The sequence below is a fragment of the Meleagris gallopavo genome, chromosome 4, assembly GCF_905368555.1.
Source record: "Meleagris gallopavo chromosome 4, MGAL_WU_HG_1.1, whole genome shotgun sequence".
NCBI classification, from domain to species: domain Eukaryota; kingdom Metazoa; phylum Chordata; class Aves; order Galliformes; family Phasianidae; genus Meleagris; species Meleagris gallopavo.
Window position 1 is genome coordinate 17,951,728 of NC_139407.1, and position 14,732 is coordinate 17,966,459.

Below are 14,732 nucleotides of genomic sequence, written 5' to 3' on the forward strand. Positions count from 1 at the left end.
CATGGGCTACGTGCCCCAACATCAGCAGCACGGCTGCCTGCGTGGCTCTGCAGGGCTGGCAGGGCTGCGCACTCCATCTCCGTCTGCACACCAGCTGGAACAAATGGTCCCTGCTGCAGCCTGCCTGGCCAGTGCTGACCCGCAGGCATTTTTGCCTTGGCTTGCTCAGGCTTTTTATAGTTTTTGCACACTTGTTGCATATAGGATACCTTACAGCTTTTAGCTAGATGTTTGGGCAGGTGGGTGGGTTTTTTAATTTTTTTTTTTTTTTTTTTTTTCTGGTAGTCTCACATTTCTTCAGAAGCATTTAAAAAATGAGAAAAAACCATGCTGAGGTGCCTCAATGTGTAAGGTCTTTGGGTTCATACACCAACAGGTTCTCAGCCTCCAAGATGAGAACACCCTGTTTTGTTTTATTTCGTTTCATTTCCCAGAATTGCAGACATTGAGCGTGGCTGCACATTCTCACTTTCCTTTCTGGGGCATGTGAGAAGGTTTGCACCTGGAGCTAAGTGAAGGCCTTTGGTGTTAGGCCACTTTTGGAGAGACGTGTGACTTCTTCAGACTGCTCTGGACATCACGTTGCATCCTCAGCTGCTCTGTAGTGTTTCTGTGGGCTGCTTTAGGTACCAGTGTGCACTGAATTATTACGTTTTGATGTATGGTTGCTTGTGGGAGCAGGAGGAAGCCCACTGACAAAGAAAACAGAGCTTGGTGGAAACCTAATAGTTCTTCTCATATGTGAGCCCAACATAGGATTTTGGCCATAACAATCAGCCATGTAAAGCTTCTGGGGTGATAAAACCTGGAGAAAAAAAACAAGAAAAGAGTGGACATCAGCAAGCAGATCGCCTACTTGGGCTGATTTGCAGGGCAGGTGTGAGTTCAGCATTGATGGAGTCAGTGTGGGGCTTTTAAAAATAAATCAGTGGGCCTTTCTGGCCCAGGCCAGAGTGCTCTCATTGTTATCATTGTTCTATTTTATTTTGCAGGCTGTGGCTCTGCAGACCCCAAATACTGCTGATGGAGATGCAGCCCATTTCTGTGTTAATTTTATGCCCGCTGACAAGCGGTTTACTTTTCTCCTCACTTCTCACGGTTCCCTCACCCGTTGAAAACCACAGCCACAGGCTTAGGGGATAAGGTGCCGAGAAGTAGAAAATAAAACCGAATCTGCTGGATGCTGAGGAGCGAGGGGTGCCCAAATTGGTTTACTGCGAGGACTAACAGGCAACTGCTGTTGAAAGCAAGCAACCCTGATACCACAGGCATGCATGACAGCTACAGCCAATATAATACAAAATGTTAATTACTAAAATTTGAGAAATTAATGCTGATTAGCAGCTGTGTGTGTGACCTAAATACATCTGTTTCTTGATCTTTATTCATGATGTACAGTTTATTGTTGATAAAGTAATTGCTGAATGGTGGGCTGGCCCATGAGTCTCACAGCTAAAGACCGAGGCCTGATCAGTAAATCAGCTGAAATTTGTTGGCGTCTGTTTTGGTTGCATGTATACAGATCGGGAAGATGAACAGCAGCCTGCACTGTCGCCTTTACAGCTCAACTCATATATATTATTGAGAATTCATATTGCTTTTATTATTTGGTCACAAAAACGGACCTAATGCTTGTTGGCTTTAAAACACCTACCAGTGCTGCTTTCTCTCTCCATCTTGCAAAATATAAGACAAGGCCAAAGCTTAAATTAAAATCCTCAGGTTCTTATCTCTTTCCTACAGGAAAGCAAATCTGTGTTGAAAACCGTAAAATTAAGAGGAGAGCAAGGATAGCATAATTTAGCAAAAATTCATGGCACCAGATTCTGAGCTATATGACTGGAGGGATAGGTCAGACATTAAGAAGATACTGCCTGCTAATGCAAGTTCCTTAAGGTGGTGCTCTGGAAACAAGGAAAGCAGAAAATGCAGCACTGCTTCCCATTTGCTCCTTCTTCGTCTGCTCCTACCAGCCTTAACAATAAATTGAGCTGTCCGTTGAATAGCCCTCCTGGTTTTAGAAATCCAGAGAAATCCTTGGTGTGGCGTTGGAGCATTGTCACTATGTCTATTCGTGCCAGGATTTGAATAGTGAGACTCAAATTTAATTTCATTCGGTTCCTAAATGATTTCTTTTTTCTTCTGTTAATTCACAGTTCTTGACAGGCTGTCCTCGCTGAGATTTATCAGTGGTTTTCTCTGAAGGCCTATTGCTTTTTTTTATTATTTTTTTCTCCTTTTTTATTTTATTAAAAATCTGTTTGTGGAATAATTGTTTTAGCCAAGGGGAAGGGTGGCGGGATGGAAACGAGGAGTGCCTCTCAGTGCTGGGATCATCGCTGCGGTTCATCCTGCTGTGGGAACAGCGACTTTTGTCTCATGCAGCACTACCGCAGAAGCACCGCGTTGGCATAGAGGAGCCCTGCTGCCTTGCGGGCTTGATTCATGAGTGTGGTTTGTAGGAATATCGCCTGGCAGTACCCGCTTTGGGGTCCCACTGGGTGTTTTTAGTGCTTTGGTGCCTCCCTGGGTGAGGTGGTAAATCTTCATGGCTCTCCCCGGGGTAGTCAGCGGTCTCCTTCCCGAACAGCCCCTCCAGAAATCCACTGCCAGCCCCTTCTAGCTTCAGTCATACCATTATGTAAAAACTGTATTTTGGAAGCCACACCTCGCTAATGCTCTTTTCCCTTCTCTTGCAGTCCAACAAGGTGCCAGTGGTACAACCTTCTCATGCAGTTCACCCTCTCACCCCCCTTATCACCTACAGCGATGAGCACTTTTCCCCGGGCTCCCACCCATCTCACATCCCCTCCGACGTCAGCTCCAAGCAAGGTGAGCCCGTACTGGTGGGGGACTTTGCTTTTCATGTTTCAGAGGGAGGGGTCCCACCATGTATGCCCACTTTCCGTTCTGCCGTGATGCTGGTACTTAGCTTGGCTGTTTAAATCTTCATGCTCTTCCTAATGTGATAATTCTGGCTTGTTTTACTCGTCAGAGGCTTTTAAAATCTCAATAAGCAGCGGCCAGTCCTCACCACCCCCTGTTGTGCCTCAGGCTTGCAGCATGCAGACACAGAAACAGCAATCATCCCTCGCTGTCCCTAAAACTAGGAAAAAGCACTTCAGTTCTGCTGTTATCAAAACCTTTTATTTTTTTAAATCAAAATTGTGTTTTATGTTCTCATATTCTTGCTTTCTGAATTCTTCTATATAATAATTGGCATAACTGTAGTCTAACCACCATCACCCAACGAGAGGCTTTTTTAGTTCTGACTTTCCCTGGATGCCTTGTTTTTGTGTTGGCCTTGCTATGCTGATAATAATATGGGCTGCCTCCAGAAAATACCATAGACATGTGGCTGTGTGGTTATTTTCCTTCACTCCAGCCTGCAGATGCATGTATAATTCTTTTTTGAGAGAAGATGAAGCAAATGGAGACCTCATGTCCTCATTTGTCTTCCTTCTTCATGTGAGTGCCCAGGAGGAGGACACTGGTGGTCGTTCCTTGAAGCCTCATGGGTGCTGTGTGTGTTAGACTATGGGATTTGCACCCCACAGCGGCAGCTTGTGAGCACAGGAAGTTTTGGCTTATTGAACGATTGGGCATCATTTTCCTCCTCATCTCCCGCAGACCCAACCAGGAGGCCTCATTTGTGCTTACTGCCTGTCTTCCTTTTCTGCTTTGTTTCGCCCTCTCCCTTGCCCAGCCCATCTCTCATGCGGAGCTCTGATATTTCCAAACAGACTCTTGAGTCCTCCTCTTAGTGTCTGGCAAAGATGCTGATGGACAATGTGGGCCGGAGGCTTCTGCTTTTTTTTTTTGCTGCCATGGTCTTCTTGATGTGTGTGGTCTTCCCATGCTCCCATCCCAGCACCACCAGCGTGTCACAGCAGCTGCAGTGAAGTGGTCCATGCCATTGCTGCTGAGGGAATATTTTCCCTCAGGTCCTCTGCCAAATGCCTCCGACCATTGTTTCTGTCCTCACCTCCCAGTGTGGGGTTTGAGCAAGACACTGCCTCGCTACCCCAGCCCCAAGGCTGGGGGTCGCACAGTGGCTCACCCCCAGCATCGCCTCTCTCACCAAGCATACCTCGGAATGGACACGTGGCTACCACCTTTCCATAGGCACTCAGTTAATTCTTCCCTTTTGTCTTTATTGCTTTTAACCTTCCTGAGAGCAAATCTGGTTTCGGATAGTGCTGGCTGTGAGGCTGCTTCACATTTTCCTCCTGGGCATCAGGTAGCTGGTGTTTCTCCATAAAAGGCCTGAAGTTTTGTGCACTAGGCCAGAGAGCACAGTGTGCTCACCATGGGTCACAAATGTGCATTTTGAGGAAGGAACAGCAGCCCTTCTCTTCACACACAACTTGGTTGAGTAGGGGCAGGGTCATATCACTGCTCCTCAGGAGCATCACTTGTCACCAAAGATGGGAGCTGGTCCGTTTTTCACCCTTTTCTAAATGCTCTGAAAGAGCGTTTGCTGTTACAAATCCTGGAATACATAAAATGTTCTCTCCTGTCAGCTACCAGCTGTTTTACAGCTCTGAAAAGACAACTGGCCAGACATTTGAGCCTCAGGCTGCGGTCCTAAGCCTGGCAACTTAGCTTTTGAGGCACCAAAAAAGACAGAGTTTGTAGTAACTGCCAGTGTTATTTTCTATGCTTTCCTGTACACAATCCCGAAAGATATTCCTCAGTTCATTTAATTAAATTCAGAAGATTTAAATGCAAGCTATGGGGTGGGGTGGGAAGGAATCAGTTGTGTCAATCTATAAAACCAAGTCTCAAGGTAGCACACACTCAATCTTGGGCCTTTGGAGTGTCACTACATAAATATTTAATACCCTTTTAAAGCAGCTGATTTAACATGTGAAGTCGACTTAACACTTCCTTCTGTTTCAGTCTCCTCTTCCCCAAACATATTTAAATAAAACGATGTTCTTTGCGGCCTCTGCAACTGTAATTCCATGTCTCCTGGGGGCGTGAGTTTGAGGTGAAGAATGGAGACCAGAGGCCCTTCTGGGACCAGGATTAGCTTTAATCTTGAGGTGATTCTTACAATTGTAGGACTCTGTGTTCTGGGGAATGTGAGCTAATGGAACATTTCTGATGGGACCCTTTATTTTTCCATGAAATACTACCAATGCAAAACAGATTGACCTTGGAGCCCACAGGAGTCAACTTGATGAAGAGCTTAGTTGGAGCTGGAGTGACAATTGGAAGCCAAATGAATCATATCAAGTGTGACCATTACAGGCCTGAAAATGATTCTTAATTAACCACTGATCCTCTGTGGTAACAAGTTTCCAAAATCAGTGAATCCATAAGGGAACCAGCAAAAACGTGCAAGTAGCAATTTACCTAATCTAATAGCTCTGCTGCGCTGCCTCTGACAATGCTTTATTTTTATTTTAGTTTGTCTTGCTTTGTGCTGCTTGTTGGAAGAGTTCCTCAGGATTTTGCTGGGTTTGGTAGAACCACTTAGAGGACAGTTTTGCCTAACGCACTTGACAGGAAATCTGAACTTGTGCAGCTCCTTAGCCCAGACATTTATTGTGCTGTTCCACTTATTTTTCTTCCCAATATTTCCATTTGAATTGCAATACTTATTTATTTTTTAAAAGGTGGCATGAGTGGCCTTTAACACTGACCAAACAAGTGGTTATTTCTCACCCAGAGCACTAATTCCATCATAGCGTTGGCTGTTAGTTGTGAATGGTAACTTGCATTTCAAGTATTTTGAGGTGAAAGTCATTCATTCTTCTGTACTCTTTAACAGGCATGTCCAGGCATCCTCCAGCTCCTGATATCCCTACCTTCTATCCCTTGTCTCCAGGGGGTGTTGGACAGATAACACCACCTCTTGGCTGGTAAGATCTTCTAGCTTCTTTTCAGACAAGGTGCATGTTTGTACCATGTGCTGGTGTTGAGTCAATTGCAGCATTAAAAAATAAGAATGTCACTGCAGTAAGAAATAACTATGTTATTTGAGTTTAAAAGATCAAAAAATGTTGATCTTTGAAATGAATTGAATCTGGTTTTTGAACACGTACAGAAATTGAAGTGTGTAGATTTCACTTTGAAGTCTTATGGCTCGGATTTGTGGCTCTTGGCATTTGGAAAGATAGCAGAAAACAGTTCTCAAGGAATTAAATGTAAATTTTTAATAAACAAAATTGCAATTACTGAAGGGAGGGGAGGTAAGAGAGAACTTTGAAGTGTGTGTGGTGGGGGGAATCTTGAAACTGCACCAAAATGGAGAACAAACTTTTGTAATCTGCTGCTTCTTACAGTTTCTGTATGGAGAGAAGCCTCAGTTATTAGGAGACTTTGCTCTTCTTGCTAATATTAGCACTTGTAAGATCTTTCTGTGCCATTCAGAGTGTCGTTTTCCTTTTGGAGGAAACACATGGTACTTTCAGAATGTAATCTATTTGGCAAGATGCTTCATGTCTGCTTGGAGTAGATGCATACTCACTCCTCAGTTCTCTCAGAGCAGGGAATAAGTAAACAGAGCACCAGTTTCAGTGCTTTAGAGTCCTTATCTTGACTAATCTGTGCCCACACAATGAGAGATGTATATGTTTTTCTTGTGTCTGTGTATGAGAGGAAAACATAATCCAGATGACAGCAGGCAGGGAAAGTAGAGACTATAAAATGGTTAAGTGCTGTGTTGCTGGCAAATCTTGCAGGAAGTGCCACATGCCTTTTTGGAGCAAATTGTTATTGGATACAAAACTAAAATATGGAAGCATCTGACTCCCCATTCATTGCTGCTTGGCTGACTCACCACCTCCACCACCAGCAGGCAGTTCCTGGCATTCATTTTACAGACGTGGTCCATCATTTCTTTTGAATGGTTTCATGATGCAGAGGCTGATGGGGAGGGGAGTGGCTTAACTGGAATGAGAAAGAAGAGGAGAGACAAGCTGTGATTTTACAAGGTTCGGGAATGTGTTCAGTGGTACTCATTGACAACTGGACATATCTGTCCATCCCTTATGTACCGTGGCTTCCAGCTCCCTCATGTGTGGAAGTGCGGCTGAGACTTCCTTCACCCTTTAGGCATTCCTAATTTCCAGTAATTTAGTCCAAGTGTGAAACCGATATCCTGGACCCTACAAAGGCCATTATCCATTTCTTCTCTCTCCACTTCTGGAAAGCTGATCTACCAGTGAGTAGCTCGTGGAACAGGATTGGCATGTGTGGTCATCTTGTTGGGCTGGTTAAGGTACTGGGGCTGAACTTGGTAAGGCTGAACTTTAAGTAGTCAGAGTGTATTTGTGTTGCTATTGGGCTTTTTGTCATAGCAAGTATAGTTTCTTAGAAGAACAGGTCACTTGTTCCTCACTATAGAATACACAAATGAAGAAAGTCTTAAGATATCACAGACTTACGAACTATTCAAAAGGTTTTCTAGCTTGGTAGTTCATACCCTAGTGTTCTTGCACTGAACTACATTGGGAATATTTGGAACAAAATGTCTCTTTTGTAAGAGCTAGTTAACCAAATCTGATTGCAATGATTCTAAAACAAGGTGCAAGGGGGGGTATGCACGTGTGTTTTGGAGGAGGAAGGTTGGTTGTTTTGCTTTCCTCTCCAGTAGAAACCTAGACTGGGAATCTTTCATTAGCTAAGGAGAAGGTCCTAAGTATTCAAAGCTAATAAACACCTGAACACAGCAGAACTCTGGAAAATTTTCCTATTTTTGTTTCACTCTGAGTTCCCATCAAGTGCTTACAACTCTAGAGTTACTACTGAGTACCGTATCATATGATTGATGGGTTCCTTTCTTCTGTGACATCAGGCAAGGTCAGCCTGTATATCCCATCTCGAGTGGATTCAGGCAGCCCTACCCATCCTCACTCTCAGTCGACCCTTCCATGTCCAGGTAGGTGTAGGAGGTGAATGACTGACTGGGGAGTAACTGCTGGCATTAGAGGGCAAGTTGCTCTTCTGCTTGCATCTTGGTCTGCCTTTGCTTGCTTTTCAGTCAGCTAAAACTTTATGCATACATTTTTATTTAACATATTTGTGTATATAACAGTTTGCCTGGATCCCACACTGGTCTCATTCAGCATTTTCTTGGCAGTTTCTGAAGTATCACGATTAGGAGCACCAGTAAATTGTCAGCAATTAATTGATCTGTTTCATCTGAAATGAGTCATTAGTTCAGTTCTAGATACAACATATAACATGCATACTTTGGTTTTACTCATACAAGTACAAAGCCAGGTGGATTGTCACTCTCATTCTGTAGTTTTATTTTCAAGGTTGTTGGTTATTAGTCTTGAATCATTTAGGTATCACTCCACAAAGAAACTTGCTCAGAAATAGATATTGCCCAATGCCATTAATGGCAGGAGATGCCAACACAGTGTATTTGTGCTGGTGTGTGACTCAGGCACTGTGTCTTTATGTTAAGCGCAAGCAAGCAATGCTAACTGAGACTTGGCCATGACACACTCCAGTCCTCCTCTTCTCTGCTTTTGCACTCTGAAGACAGCTTCTGCATCCTGTGCTTGGTGTACAGAAGGTTGCAATATACCATTCTTGTTTCTTTTGTGTGACTTGTAGAAGACACATCCTCTTGCAAGGGGAAGTAAGACAGGCCACTTGATAAGTGGTAGGTCCTCTTGCCTCTGTCTATGTGGCTGTCCCTTCATTTCTTTGCAGTGGAATGACAAGCATGCGCGTGCCAGGTGATTGGGAAGAAAAGCCACTCTTTCTCTGTAATAAAATTGCCTGATTTGGTTACAGGGCTTTGTGTTTGCTTTATTTTGATGAAGTGGAAGAAAAGACCAAAGGGACTAGAGAAAAGAGAGGCTGAATGCAATTCCTTAACCAGCACTCATTCAGCAAAGCTTTAGCGCATGAGCTTGCTTGTGATGTTACTGGGGCATTCCACAGGCTACATGTAGGTTTTTGTGTTACCTTGGGCTTGCAGAACTCAGCACCCTGCAGGTCTGTCTCAGCCATCTTTGAGGAGGAACTGGGATAGCAGGGTGGGATGATGGAGTTAGTGATGCTGTTTGTTTTCTGTTTTCCTTCTTGTACAGGTAGAAGGAAGGTTAATTTAGGACACTTTCTCTCTCTCTTTTTTTTTTTTTTAATTCCTTCTTCCAGAATGTAGGAATTTTTCATCAATATTAGTTTGTGAAGAAGACAGTGAGTTTAGGTGAAGTGATGCTAAAATCTTTTAGTTTAAGTACCTTGCAAAGCAAGAGATTCTTTACAGACCTATCAGGGACTTCTTGAAAAGACTTATTCTTCTTTTATTTTATTTGTTTCTGCATGGCAGTACCCTCTTTGCATTGTCTGGTGGTGGATATTCTACCAGTGTTTATATCTTGGTGTGAAAATACAGTTTTTGGTTAAAAAATGTGTATTTTTGTTGCTAGTCAGTGCAACAGTACAGCCATTAAATGTTTCTGGTGTGCACTGCTAAAACTATTTGCCTGAAAGGTAATAAAATAACTTCTTTAAAACCAAAATGGTGACTTATTTTTGTTGTTTTTTTTTCCTTGAATAAACTGGCTACAATGCACAGATCTTAGCCAAATATTTTTCATGCAGTCTTAAGGAATTGTCTTTCCATTGCAAGTTCTGTAGTGTTTGCATTCTTGAGCATCCCACTGCTGTCATATTTGTTTGATGCCTATCTTCAGTAGGGTTACAGACCTTCCTTTGTTTTCTCTTCTAGGTTTTCACATCACATGATTCCTGGTCCTCCAGGCCCTCACACAACTGGAATCCCTCACCCAGCTATTGTAACACCTCAAGTAAAACAAGAACATCCGCACAACGACAGTGAGCTAATGCATGTGTGAGTCTGCCTTTCTGTGCTAGCCCTTTATCTATAAATGCTGGAAAACTAACCCTGTCTGAAGAAGAGTCAAGGTTAAAATAAAACAGCAACAAAAAAAGCAGCAAGCACCTTACATGGCCTCTCTGAATATTAACTCTTCTCCGATAACTAGGAGAGTTAGCCTAGATGACCTTTAAAGGTCCCTTCCAACTTAAACAGTTCTGTGATTTTAACATCTAAAAGAGATGTGGGCTACTGTTTTAGAAAAGTAATGATGCTATTTGTCATTCCAATCCAGCGCTCCTAAGCTATCAGTGGCAATCATTTTGATTGCAGTATAATTGTGGATCTGCCTACATGAGGATGGTGCCTGAGTATGAATTCACAAGCTTTTTCTGGGAACAGTTTTAACTGCGAAATCTACAAGTATTTACACATATGCTAGAAAACAGCATTTTTGCTTTCTACTTCAAGATCTCAGAATAAAGTGGGTGAGGAGTTATCCTCCTGCCTAAAACAGTGTCCTGCTAGGATAGCAGATGTAACCATTCAAAAAGAGAATTGAGATAGGTAATGAATTTGGAGCAGATTCACAGATCAAATGTTATTTGCTAGAGAATGTCAACTTGACATCTCCCTGAGTTTTATATTCAGTCAGTTTTCTAAAAAGACATGAAAGGGGGCGAGACATGACCACTGAAATTCAGATTCTTACCAGTTATTTGCTACTGTAACCACTGATTGGAAATTTCCATTGGGTTTGGGTTTTTTTTAGGCTGAAGGTAAATAGATGCTTTTTTTCCCCTCTTTCCCCCTTCCCCCACCACGTTTTAGGAAGCCTCAGCACGAACAGAGAAAAGAACAAGAGCCAAAAAGACCTCATATTAAGAAACCTCTGAATGCTTTCATGTTGTACATGAAAGAAATGAGAGCGAACGTTGTAGCAGAGTGTACACTGAAAGAAAGCGCAGCTATCAACCAGATTCTTGGCAGAAGGGTATGTACAGAAGGGTGTGTGTGCGCTCACGTGTGCTGCTAATTTGTGTGTTTCCCTTTAGTGAGTGTGATAGCTCGCTTTCTGCTTGAGGTGCTAACTAATGTGCAACTATCAAATTAGCTATAGAAGATAAAACAGGTGACTAAAAATAAAAGCAGTGACTTGATTTTTTTTCTTTTCTTTGGAGTTAGTCTCATCATCCAATTGATGTCTGTTCCGTTCATGTCACATGTCAGTACCTCAGGTGAGAAATACTCTCATCCACACGTGGAAGGAAAATTCAGATCACCCTCTAGCTTCTCCTTTAGGCTGGCATCCATTAGGAGGGGCTCATTCAGAGATAAATGCTGAATGCCAACAGAGATAGAAGTGAAAAATGAGTGCGGTACAGGTCTGGCTGTAACAGCATGGAGACTGGGAGGGACCTGAGGAGGTCATTCAGTCCCACACCTGCTCTACAAACGCTGGTTTCCTCAGCTTTCTCAGGAACTTCTCAGAGTCTCGGGGATTCAGATGTTGACTGAAGTCACCAGCTGAATACTGATGGTCCCAGCACATGTCCCAGAACCTCTCAGTAGCCTTGCTGAGAGCCATTTGCTTTTGTGGCATTGTAGGCTTGTTTTCTCCTATCCACGCACTGAAAAATGAAGGCCAACCCACAATTACAAACTTGATGCTCAGTGTAAGTATTGTTCTTCCAAAGGGAATGCAGCATAGATAATCACCCATTTTAGCACTGATTGTACCAAAAATTTAAAAAGAGAAAACATTTGTAATAGCAAGTATGGATTCTTCAAATTCCCTTGCTCAGTGAACACCTTTTTTTGACCACTTGTTAGGTCAGTATCAAGAGGCTCTAAAACTCTCTGGAAGTCCTGTGCTTTTAAGTGGGAAGTCAGTACACAATTTTAGCCCTCTGAAGACTTTTTTTTCCCTCTCAAACGATGCAAAAATTTCTTGTTACTTATCCCGGTTCCTTTGGTTCTTCTTTCTCTCATGTTTTTGTTGCTTCTTCTTAAATGACATCTCAGTGCTTATATCTTCCATTCTTGCACGCAGGTCCCTATGATTGTATTTTCATTCTCATTCCCTCAGTGATCCATCTTAGTTGCTAAGTATGTCTTAGCCTGAATGATGGCAGTGGCTTATGGATCTCCATTTTGCTAATGATTCAAACCTCAGTGCTCAGCTCAATGCTTTTTCCATTGCTTTGACTTCTATTTCCATAAAAATACTTCGGTTTCTGTGGTACAAATGTACTTCTTATCCCATATAATTGCTTGGAGATTAATTATTGTCAAATGTTTTGTTTTCAGTCATCCTCTTCCCTGTTCTCTGCACTCTGTGCCACTTTGGAACAGGAGCCTCTGTTCTCAGGAGCTGACACCTTGCATGCTGCTGGGTCTTCTGATGCCATCAATTAGTCAGAAAGTCCAATGTAGGAAATCCTCATCTTTAACCAAGGAGGGCTTCTTTCTCTCCTTCCCACCCCTATGCCTCTGGTTCTAGGTCTTAGCTCAGCACTTCTTCACGCTCAGCAAGGGTCAAAGCATAAAACACTCTCAGTGAAATGGTGGCCTTATGCGCCTTCCAGGTCTGCAGTATGGAAGGATGCCAACTTCTAAGAAAAATCCTGCTAACCCAGAGCTTTCCCTGCATGTTTTGGAATCCCAGTTTTGCTCTTCACCAGATCAGAGGATTTTAAATGTAGGCACTGAAGCCAGCAAGAAATGAAAGACTGGCAGCGTTGCCATACAAGGAGCAGTTTTGTAACTCTAAGAACAACTAATACTAGAAAATGAAGAAGAATGGGCCAGGCAGCTACAGAAAAACTCCATATAACCTGTAAAAACTTCCAACAGTTGTGGAGAATTAAGTTTCCATTCTTAGACCTTTTACCTTTACATTTCTGGTAAGGCAGCTGTTCTCTCTCTGTCCTCTTGGTACCAGCAAATAATATCTGCAGAAAAAGAAGCTGTTGCCTTATCTTATTTTCTTAAGGTTTTTCAAATTCATTCACACTGAACCAGAAATGTTCCGCCTGTCATGGAAGCATTCTGACCCTTCTTGTCCCATACTGAAATTTGGCTGCCTCAGTTGCTTGTGTAGAATTTGTTCCACAGTTGTAACTGGGCTTTTGTTGCATTACCTGATGTTGACTGCTTAGACACAAGTGAAAAATGCTCACTCCTCGTTCCTTAAATGCTCAGAACCTTCCAGTTTTGGAATGCATGTGTGGAGTATGAGAGCTGCAAATAGGCTGAGCTGCTCTGCTCTCAGTAACACATTGAACTTGCCAAGTGAAGGCAGACCAGCCCTGTAGTTCACATCTTCTGACATATAACAAAAAGGCATCTTAAATCAGATGTGATTTGACCTGAAATCGTGATTCTGTAAATTATTCTTGCATGAGTGCCTCACTGATTTCATGTCTGTGTTTTTAATACCTTTCTTTTAATAATGCATCCTGCATCACTATCCCTCTCTATTCCAGCACATGTCGTCAATGTCAAACAAGACACTGAAAGCTGCAGCAGTGAACCTGATTCTTACTAAAACTCCTTTTGTCTTTTTGGCTCAGATTTATTATAGATGTTTCAACAGCTACAAAATGATTAGATACCAGTGTAGATGGTGCCTTTTCCACTGTGCAGGTTTTTGGTTTAGTTGGTTGTTTTTTCAAATTAGGTAAAAAGAGCAGGAAATTTATCCTTTATTGGCCACAAAGGTCAACTCATCATTTGGAAGTCTACAGTTCTGTGGTGCTTGTTTCTTAGAAACTTTTTGCAGTTGCCATTTTCTCCTGTTACAACCACAAGAAAGTGGAAGGTGGGTACCTTGGAGCTCAGTGTGGAGAAGTTGATCACAAAGATGGTGAAGGGCCTGGAGCATCTCCCCTATGAAGAAAGGCTAAGTGAACTGGGTCTGTTTAGCCTTGAGAAAAGAAGACTGAGAGGGGACCTGATCCAGGTTTATAAATACCTGAGGTGTGGCGGCCATAGTGGTGAGGCCAGTCTCTTTTCAGTGGTACGTGGAGACAGGACGAGGGGAAACGGACATAAGCTGCAGCATAGGAAGTTTTGCACGAATGTGCATAAGAACTTCTTCACGGTGAGGGTGACGGAGCACTGGAACAGGCTGCCCAGGGAGGTTGTGGAGTCTCCTTCTCTGGAGATATTCAAGTCTCGCCTGGACGCCTACCTGTGCGACCTGGTGTAGGGAACCTGCTTTGGCAGGGGGGTTGGTCTCGATGATCTCTAGAGGTCCTTCCAACCCCTACAATTCTGTGATTCTGTGATTCTCTGATCTTGGAACAGGAGCCTGTTGGTGCTTTGAGAGCCCTTTGTGACAATGAAGATCTGCCTGCAGCTGCTTCAAAGCAAGACAGCAAACCCTTCTGTGCTGGGGAGCTCAATGCCCTTTAAAAGCAGCACGAACCTGCTGTTTTGTCAAGAACTAGAATATTTTTTGCTTTTGTGTGTGCCTGTGTCATGTTGGGAGAACATGGTTCTTTGAACGGATTATACGGTTAGCCCTGTTTCCATAAGTGATTTTTGTCTTGCTCAAGGCAGTTGGCAGTTACAGAGTTGACAAATGCCTGAAAGTTGTTTAATAAACATGGGTGCTTGTAACTGCTAATGAGTTTCATTTTTGCAATGGAGAAGGACCAAATCAAAGTCACACAAATATCTGTTCGTGTCATCTGTTGCTTAGGTATGAGTTATTTCCTGGTCTAATGCTGTGTTTATTTGGTTTGCAGTGGCATGCTCTCTCTCGTGAAGAACAAGCAAAATATTATGAACTAGCTCGTAAAGAAAGGCAGCTACACATGCAGCTTTATCCAGGCTGGTCTGCAAGAGACAACTATGTAAGTCGCACTCTTGAAGGTTCTTTTCAAAGTAACTTCCTTCCCTTAACAGGCATTTT

General features: G+C 42.9%; 1 protein-coding gene across 4 annotated transcripts in view; it reads left to right on the forward strand.

Annotated features, from left to right (window-relative positions):
- The window catches only part of LEF1 (lymphoid enhancer binding factor 1), a 54,206-nt gene that overhangs the window by 22,303 nt on the left and 17,171 nt on the right, over positions 1-14,732 (forward strand). For 2 of the 4 annotated variants that reach the window (XM_085222300.1, XM_085222299.1), the window contains exons 4-9: positions 2,700-2,832; positions 5,780-5,870; positions 7,808-7,891; positions 9,704-9,826; positions 10,643-10,805; positions 14,566-14,673. In XM_085222300.1, coding sequence (XP_085078426.1) covers positions 2,700-2,832; positions 5,780-5,870; positions 7,808-7,891; positions 9,704-9,826; positions 10,643-10,805; positions 14,566-14,673 — 702 coding nt within the window. The remainder of the gene's footprint in view (positions 1-2,699; positions 2,833-5,779; positions 5,871-7,807; positions 7,892-9,703; positions 9,827-10,642; positions 10,806-14,565; positions 14,674-14,732) is intronic. The other 2 variants (XM_085222302.1, XM_085222301.1) reach the window with 1 other exon arrangement.